General features: G+C 33.5%; 1 protein-coding gene across 4 annotated transcripts in view; it reads left to right on the top strand.

The window, feature by feature from the left end:
* The window catches only part of LOC106070835 (long-chain-fatty-acid--CoA ligase 1-like), a 51530-nt gene continuing 41771 nt past the window's right edge, over positions 1-9759 (top strand). Inside the window, exon 1 of one of the 4 annotated variants that reach the window (XM_056021013.1) lies at positions 1-147. Coding sequence is in view for 1 of the 4 variants with exons in the window: in XM_056021010.1 (XP_055876985.1) it covers positions 80-157 (78 nt within the window). In the remaining 3 variants the exon portion in view is untranslated. Of the gene's footprint in view, positions 158-9370; positions 9499-9759 lie in introns of those variants that run through there. The other 3 variants (XM_056021011.1, XM_056021010.1, XM_056021012.1) reach the window with 3 other exon arrangements.

Genomic DNA, 9759 nt, shown 5'->3' with positions numbered 1-9759 from the left:
TTGTCTTGAAAAATTGCGGTGGACACGCCTACTGAAGTCAACTGCTACCGACTGTGTGTCTTATGTTGGAAATCAGGCCATGTCAAATCATGCACATGTGAATGTGTTGATATTAATCTGGTATCGTGTCCTTATCGCAAAGAATAGGTTAGTTAAAGTTAGTAATTAATCGTTTAATGTGAACTTTAAATTTAGTTAAGAATCCAAAATATTTTTTATTCATTAGACCTAATGCATGCTTATTTCTTGTTGTTTCGTATTGAACCCTAATAACTAAAATGGCCAAACTTAATAAATTTAAATAGAATCTAGATCTAGATCTAGAATTCTTAAATCTTAAGTAACAACTATTACTAGAGTAGTTTAAAATTATTAATTATGCTATTCGGACACCTAAAGGCCCAAAGTTGAAAGTTTGACTTCGACAGCGCATTATTTGACAATGGTTTGACATAGAAAAGAAAATGACGTATCAAAATCTTCTTTAGTTAAAGATTAAAGGAGAATAAGGATGACTACTTTAACTTATATATTTGTTCCCCAAACATATATTTGTTATTATATTTAAGGTCAAAGGGGCCGTGTGTTTTCATTTAATTCGGACACATTTGACCCACATTATTTGATTCTGGACACCATAATTTATTTCGGACAGTCTCTATATTTAGGCATCAATAAACTCAGATTTTAATTCTATATTAACATTAACTAAATTTTAAGATCCCCAGGCATAGCCCATCACATGAAATCATTACGATGTTTTCAAACTATGCATAAATACGAACACAAAAAATAAAAATATGAACACACTTATTCTACCAAAATTAGGTCACTGGAATAGTGATTTCTGCACCGACTTTTAGACTTATTTTATGTTTGTTTATTTTATGTGTGTTGAATGTTTGGGGTTTGCATGATTAGATGTGTTGAATGTTTGTGTTTTTTTTTGTTTATTAATTTAATACATTTCTAATACAGATGATCTTTTGTAGTATAGTAGGCCCCTACAGGTTACGATAGCCATTCTTGCCTAACTGAATCCTCTATATTCTCTCTATATAAATCTAGATCTATCTAGTAGGTCTAGATCTAAGCATTTAACTTCATTCAATGTACCAAGCTCACTCCAAACATTTGCCCATTTATTCTCTATTTAAAAAAACAACAACAAACGAACAAATATAATATAAGATCATTTTTATTGATGTCCAAAACTGGCTGTCCGAAATAAATTTTGGTAAGAAAATCGTAATTTAATTCGGACACCGTATTAATTTTTTTTTTGTATGGAATTAGAAAACTTGGCTTATGAATCAAATAAATTAGCTCCAAAAACAGAATAAATATTGCCGGGCTCATTAGTATAGACTTAGCCAATCAAAAAATATAGTCTTAACTCTAGGAAGAGGTAAAGTCATCCGGGTAACATAGGAAAAAACAAAAACCTGACTTACAAATTTGAAATTCGTTTTTCTTACATAAAAAGACAGCTAAATGGAAGGAAATTGGGTTAGAATCATTGGAAAATGGACAAGCACATTATACAGCGCGCTAGTTTTATAATACATATTAAAATAATTATTTAATGACCACAAAAAACAGCGAATGTCCGAATTCATGTAATGTCCGAAATAAATAAACTACTATAGATGTAATAACTAACTATACTATACTACACTTACTGACTTAGTGACTTACTCACTTAGATCTAGTTACTTAGTAGTTAGATCTAGTTACAATATCAATATAGTTACTTAATTACTTACCTTTAAACTTTAAACTTTACTTTAGTGACAGTCCTTACTTACTGACAGTCTATTAACTATTTATAACTATATTATATATTACTATAGTATAGTAGTCTTGTATAGTATAACAGTATAATAAATAATATAGACTCTACTAGATCTATAATCTATAGCCAATGCTAGGACTACACAATAATAATAAAGAATAATATATAATAGACATTATATTATTATTAATATTATTATGTCAATTATGACTCATATACTGTCATATAGATTAATAGATCTGTAATATAAATATAATTATAATAAATAATAGATCTATTAATGATAATTCATCTAGAATCTAGAGAGTCTTAAACCAAAAAAGCCCTAGAACCAAGTTATTAAGTATGATTGTGCCTTTGTGGCATTTGTCATGATTGAGTCGATTGTGACTCGACTGTGACTGTGAGTACTGTAACACTGACAGTGACAAGATACACTCAGCACAACAACAACAGTAATATTTACTAATATAATTGATTGAAACAGTACACATGTACACAATTCACAATGTCAATGACACATGACTGCTGGCAGTGGTATTACTAAGAATATCTCTCTAGAGAACTAGAGTCTAGATCTAGATCGAATCAGAATCTAGAGTTAGATTAACACTATTTAGTTTAGATTAGTTTAGAATCTATCTCGATCTAAATCTAGTCCTAGATCATCTAGATTTCTAGTGTAGATGTAGCTTTACAATTTACACTATTAGAATAGATCTAGATTAGATTACATTCAGATATAAATTTAAATCTATTTTCAGAATCTAGATCTAGCCAGGATTTTTTCGAGAGGGGGGTGTTGGCTTAAAAAAATCATATGTGTGTGCGTGTGTACATAATTAATCTTTATTACCTTCTGACCCTTCATTCTTTTGAAAGATCTTTATTGTACCTATAATAGGTTCTTCCTTGAGTTAGTGGAAAAATTGTAGACTCCCCGCCATTGTCAGCAAGGGGCTGTGAGCTCCCCCAGTGCGGGGCAGAGCCTTGCCTCCAAGCACTATTTCCGGTATTAAAAGCCAACAAAATATAATATGCATATTCTGAGGTATCTACAGTGCATTATTCTGTTATTAAAAAGTTTTATTTTAATAACCCTATGTACTATTCTTACGTTCGGCGCATCAGGCTGCAAGACGCTTTCACAAAAATCTGTCACTGGCAATGTCAGAGGACCTCCATGAAAGTGTAGCGTCAAGTTGTACTAGGATGTCCCTGTTTGCGCTTTCCTCATAATGGCGTCCATATCATCGCAACTCTTATTATGCATGTATAATTCATTTTGTTGGAGAACATGTCCCGCAAACCTCAAGTGACGCTCTGTCACAACCTTACTAAGGGGTCGACTCCCAGTTCTGAATAGGATTTCCTTGATTGAGACCCGATCTCTATATCTGACTCCTAAAATTCGTCTTAGCCATCTTTGTTGATCCACATTTACTCTTTTTCAATTTAGGCAGATTTATTAATGGTCCCCAGCCACTTCTAGAAATGTGTAATCTATGCTGTGTACGCTCTTGAAATTAGATGACTGTAGTTTGCTTTAGATTTTATTTCAAAAAGGGACATTTTATCATCAAAATCATTTTTTTGGGGGGTTTCAAACCAAAAAAATCTGTGGAGCTTTCTTTTTTTTAACATTCAAAACCCCATTAACTACAGAAATAGAATTTGGTGATTGTAGTTTGCTTTAGAATAAAATTGAAGAGAGAGGCTTTCAACCTCAGAACTCTCTGTATGGGAGTGTTTAAACTCAAAACCATTAGGAGGGTTTTAAACTTTAAAAAAAAGCCCTCTAGAGGAGGGGGTTTAAACTCAAAATCCCTTTTGCCTTGGCTACCCTCATAGAATTTGGGGTGTATAATTTGCTTTTTTTTTATATTGAAGAGGTATTTTTTTAGCTTCTAAGCCTGCTGAATGGGGGTTTAAACTTAAAACCCCTATGGCTACGATCGTAGCATTTTGAGTGTGTAATTTGATTTTGTTTATATAGAAGAGGTATTTTTTAGCTTCAAATCCTGCTGAATGTGGGTTTTAACTCAAAACCCCCTATTGGCTACCATCATAGCATTTTGAGTGTGTAATTTGCTTATTTTTATATTCAAGAGATATTTTTTTATATGTATATGGGTATATATATATATATATATATATATATATATATATATATATATATATATATATATATATATAATATAATCTAACCTAGATCAAGATTTAAATTCTAGAGAGTAGTCTATTGAGATGACGATCTAGTCTAGATTAGAGAAGATACAGAATTAATTGTCACAGTGTCACTATATAGAGACATAGATCTAGAGCATTTTCTATTCCGAATTAGATCTATGGAAGTCTCACCAGTGTGTCATTGTAACAAATCACTAGACTCTGTACTATACATCATGTATACACAATCCTAGGCTATTTCTCATAATGCCCAAGGCATGATAAAAGTAAACTAAAAACTTGCTATACTTTTGACCAGACTAGCCTCTCCAATACAATATATAGATCTATGTGTGGAAATATGGTTTCCCTTTAAAAATGTTTACACAATTTTAAATAATTGTAAACTAGGTGAAATTTAAATTTCATTATTTCAAATGTGTAAAATATTTACAAGTATAATTTTATTTATTTTTTTACTGCCTATTCTCAAACATTTTCATCGATACACAGTTGACAAGGCAAAGCAAATAGAATTGCACACACAACATGAAACAATCCCTTGGTATTTTTGCATATTTATGTTCAATGGCTTCTCTTATTTAGTGAGTGTTGCAGGTTTCATAGTGTAGACTTTCTTTTAGGTATCTCGATAAGAAAATATCTAGTGGTGTGAAGTCTGTTGAACGGGGAGAATATATTTTTAAAAAGCTGCCTTCATCCTATCCGCTTGTTTGGCTTGTTTGGCACAATCTCATTCAGGAAAAATCTAACATAGGGAGGTGGAAGGTACCCCATCGTGCTGAAAATCAAACTCGTTACATTCATCTTCATAGTCTTCTCTAATGCTCGGCAACAGACTGTTTTACAGCATGTTCAAGGAAATGCAAAAAATAATAAACTTATAGTTAACAATTATTTTAACTGTGTATACATGGTTTTAGGAACACCATATTATATATATTTACACTTTTGTAGACAGTTCAAGGTCATTCACAAAATGTCTGACAGTTCGGCTATACCCAAATTATGTCACACCACATACTAAAAAATTCCAGACAGACCTTGATAGAAAAGAAAATTAGTTCAATGTTATAGCAGAAAAATTTAATACATGTCAAGGAAAAAGGGACAAAGAAAAAATTAAATAAAAACTTAGTTGAAGATTATTGGAAATTTTGTCATGGGATGACATGATGTGATGTAATGGTTCTAGAAGATTCAATGGAAAAGGTGTAAAAAGAATCTAGCTTATTTAGTTGAGTGAGAGCTTGGAATTTTTTGGTTAGAAAGTTAGTTCTGTATTATTTGTCCCTAGTCAAAGAAAAAAAAGTTGGTTAGTTTATTGATCATTATTGTATCCTGTATCTACTTTGTACATGAGCTGTATGTAGTTTGAAAGCACCAAATTATCTGCACTTTTTCACTTCATTGTTTCTTAAAGTGGTTTGAGCTAGAATTACTGCACCTCTGAATCTGCATATGTCAGATGTATATTAACCAGCCTCATTTCAAATAACACAGTGACAATATTATATATTTCTGAATCATTGGATACGGTTAGGAATCTTCAATGTTGGTCACAAGGTTTTATATACATGTGCAATAGTTTATCTTTCAGACTGAACCAAGGGTTATAATTGTATATATTCATTTCATTCTCTATAGACCCTTAATTCACCTCACCTTTTTTATAAGTTTTATATGGGGATTTCACCTTAAAAAAAAACTACTTAGATATTGTAATTTATCAGAAAAGTAAAACATACAAATTTATCATTATTAGTCATCTGGATTAACACAAAGAATTCATTAAAGTGAATGGTAATGCTATTTTTAAATAGTTATTTCTTATATTCTTATTTTTTTTAATTTTAAAGTTGAATATGAAGTAATTACTTTTGTTGATTTTAATTGTTACAAATTTTGGCTTCAAGTGTGTATACATTTAAGTACAGGTTTAGCAAGAGTTACTATTTGCAGGTGTGTGTGATTATATCTTTACATTTGTTTTGTGTGCCATGCTTAGAGACTTATGAAGCAGCAACCTAGTTCTATAACTCCTATCTGTATTTGTACATCTTTAGTGGTCTCAAGTAGGAGGAGAGGATGCTAGTAGGCCTAAGTCTCTGACAAGTCTTGATTTGAAGCTTTGTGTTTTTCTAATTCATTTCATCAAAACTTTCTGGGTGTGCCATCAAGTGGTCTAGAAACATGTAGTGTCCAGAGATTTGTTGTGGTTGTTACTGAAGTCTCAGATACAAGTCAGTGGAGGGAGATCTTGTGAGAAACAGTCATTTGTGTAGTCATTTTTTTCAATGTCTCTTCTCTCCTTGGCTAGTGTTAAAACTTTGTAATGGTATAGCAATAGTCTGGAGAGTGTTGTAAAAGTAGCACACATTGAACTGAAACAAATCATAAGTTATGGTCTTCCATCCACCGCTGTGGTGTTTAATAGTTTCCTCTCTCAGATGTAATCATTTATTCTGTCTCCCTCTGAATTGTAGGTGACTATCTTCTTTCGCAGTTGATATGGAAGGATGTGCGTGTTGGGCGCGCACTTAATTCATGTTTGTGTTCAGTTTTATTTATAGTGTCGTAACAAATTGACTCTATACATTTAGACTTAACCCCCCCCCTTTTTTTTTTTTCTTAGTTCTTTATCACACCAATCAAACAGTTGCATACATGATATAGATATCTATAATGAACTAGCCAATGTTCTGCTAAGCTAGTTAACCCGAGCTGACCCGAGTCCAAAGTCCTTTAAGGTTTTGACCTCATGGACTTTGATCGTTAGTGTAGTGTGTTACAGGTGGTCTGGATCAGACATCAGTGTATCCCGTCTCTCTCCCCTCTCTTAGTCAATGACGTGGACACCTAGACTTAAAGATCTTGTTTCACATCCATTGTTGTATTGATATATTAATACTATGTATGCAGTGGCGGCTCGTCTTTAGCGGCTACTAATTTTAAATGAAAACATTAACTTCATTAGGCTTAACCGCGGCTAGCTTGATATCGAATTAATCTGCAAATAGTCAGGCAATTTAAATAATCTCTCATATACATGTGTACTCTGTGAATTTGTTAATGCAAGATCACGCGACAGGTGTGTAGCTGGTAACGTGTAACTCTTTTCGAGTTTCCATATCACTTGCCTCTAGATTTTTTTTGTTTACACACTTTGATAACTAATTAACATCGATAAGTTAATCCAGTTTTACCTTTAGATCTATGTTTAGACTTCTAGATCTAAGAGTTATGTGTTAGAATGTCATTATTTGCAAAGAATCGATGCAGACTGTGCCGTCTGGGTTGAAACATTTAGATCTATGTTTAGACTTCTAGATCTAAGAGTTATGTGTTAGAAAGTCATTATTTGCAAAGAATCGATGCAGACTGTGCCGTCTGGGTTGAAACATTTAGAACTATGTTTAGGCTTGTAGATCTAAGAGTTAGGTGTTAGAATGTCATTATTTGCAAAGAATCGATGCAGACTGTGCCGTCTGGGTTGAAACATTTAGATCTATGTTTAGGCTTGTAGATCTAAGAGTTAGGTGTTAGAATGTCATTATTTGCAAAGAATCGATGGAGACCGTGCCGTCTGGGTTGAAACAGAGCACTAATATAGACATAGGCATTAATGCGTTTTTTATTTCCTTTTGAGACATTGTGTGTGTGCTAGAATTCGATCCGTCCCTAATGCAGGGTTCCAAACTTTTGTATGGACCATTTGGCACCCGTCAAACTACCGGCGACTGATGTGTTTAATATAAGAGCCGAGACCAAAGTCCGCACTGTAACCCTGATGATGAAATGATCACCGTATACAACACTGGGGTCGCGTTATGTTTCTGTGGTCCACTTTTGGTCGTGTTGCTTCTTTAATGGAGATAGGTCTAGCTTAGACTTTCGATGGTTCCCCAATCCATTAGTTGTCGAGAAATGTTTGTTTTTGTATATACGAGTTTCAGTCGCATGCAGACCTGCCTACCGTTACGCAAAATGCGTATTCGTTACGCAAAATCTCCCAAAAATGACCGCCAGTACGCAAATACGCATTGAACCCGTCGCGTTACGCTTTTCGTATCCTTTTTTCCCCCCTCTCTTGACTAGCTTACGAGCGGTCACGGAGGTCACGCTAAGCCGTTTTGTTTTGTTGGCCGGGGGGGGGGGGGGGAAAGAAAAGGTGGGGGAACACATTGTGTCCAGATCTATACGTTGATTGGTTCTTAAAAGCAATTAGATTTAGTCTAGAAATGAAGAACGCGAGAGTGAGGGAGTGGCGGGTTGGTACCGTCAGTTAGCTGATACACCAACGTGACTTTTTTTTTTTTTGTAAGTTCATTAGTAGAATCCCTGATTCCCGTATTCATTTGTATAGAAAAAAATATCGAAGTGCTATCGATTCAAAACACATTGGGTGACATTGTAGATATCTAGTCTAGATCTAGATCTGGATTCTAGATCTAGAATCTAGATAACTTGTTATACAGGAATAGATCTAGCTAGACATTACGACATTACGATTGATGATTACGTTATGTCATGAGTCTCTACATTACTCTACAATCTAGATCCAATTTAGTTGCAGTATGATTTAGATTGACTAGATCTAGATCGATAACATCTACTACCATCTAGTCTAGATCTAGTCTAGATTAAATTCTTAGTCATAGTATAGAATAGATCAAGGATGAAGGTAGGCTTACGAAAGTTTGGAGTAGACCTACGTTTGTAGCGGATTCACGGCATCGGTAACACTCTTGAGCCCAGATCTAGAGTAGATTATATTCATTATATAGACATAGATCCAAATCTAGTCTAGATATCATCTCTATTGTCGTAATGATTTAGATTGTAGATCTAATCATGACATCTAGATCTAATATTATATATAATATATATATATATATATATATATATATATATATATATATATATATATATATATATATATATATATATATATATATATATATATATATATATATGACAAAATAGTGGTTCGCGTAAGTGTCACGCATTGTGGTGCCAAAATACGCATTTTGACCATCAGCGTTACGCATTTGGACTTTTTTTGGTAGGCAGGTCTGCGCATGTAAGCAAATTAAAATCACCAATTTAAAAAAAAAATTAAAAAATCACCAAGACGTGGCAGTGGTCTCTCTAGGGTTGGTGTCAGTCGGCCAGTTCATGGTGTCACCTCGAACCTTTAGTAACGCCTGTATCTCCTTTACAACAGAATGGACTTTTTTTTTTTTAACTCATCGCTATATTAGTGTAATATCTGAGATATCATATCATTCCTTTTTAACATTGATAAGAAGCGGGTACAAAAATGAACTGTTTTAGAACCATCATTTCTCTAATGGTCATGTCTCTACACCAACTACTTGATGAAATGTAATCTAGAAGACGCGAGTCACTACTGCGATTTCTTAGAGCAAGTAATGGCAATATGGTGTTTGTAGTGGTCAGATATCAGTAGTGAAATGTATCCTTTGAAAACGCTTTGATTCAGTTCCCAGGTAAATCACTAGTTTCCTTTTGTTTTCCCCTTATGAAGTACACTATGTACTACTGATGATTGAAAACTGGGGGGTTGGGGGGGGAGTTGAAGTGGTTAGAGATGTTGGTGTTAGTGGACATTATTTTATATCCTAGTGATCTTACATCCGTTTATTTACTATGTAACAATCATAGAAGATTACTTTGATTCTGCTAGGATGTCCCTGTGAGTGTTGCTAAATATACTTGTATTCACTTTTATATCTTTTCATTTCATATAC

The sequence above is a fragment of the Biomphalaria glabrata genome, chromosome 2, assembly GCF_947242115.1.
Source record: "Biomphalaria glabrata chromosome 2, xgBioGlab47.1, whole genome shotgun sequence".
In the NCBI taxonomy this organism is placed as follows: domain Eukaryota; kingdom Metazoa; phylum Mollusca; class Gastropoda; family Planorbidae; genus Biomphalaria; species Biomphalaria glabrata.
The sequence above is the reverse complement of the archived record's forward strand: the minus strand, read 5'-3'. Positions and strand labels throughout refer to the sequence as shown.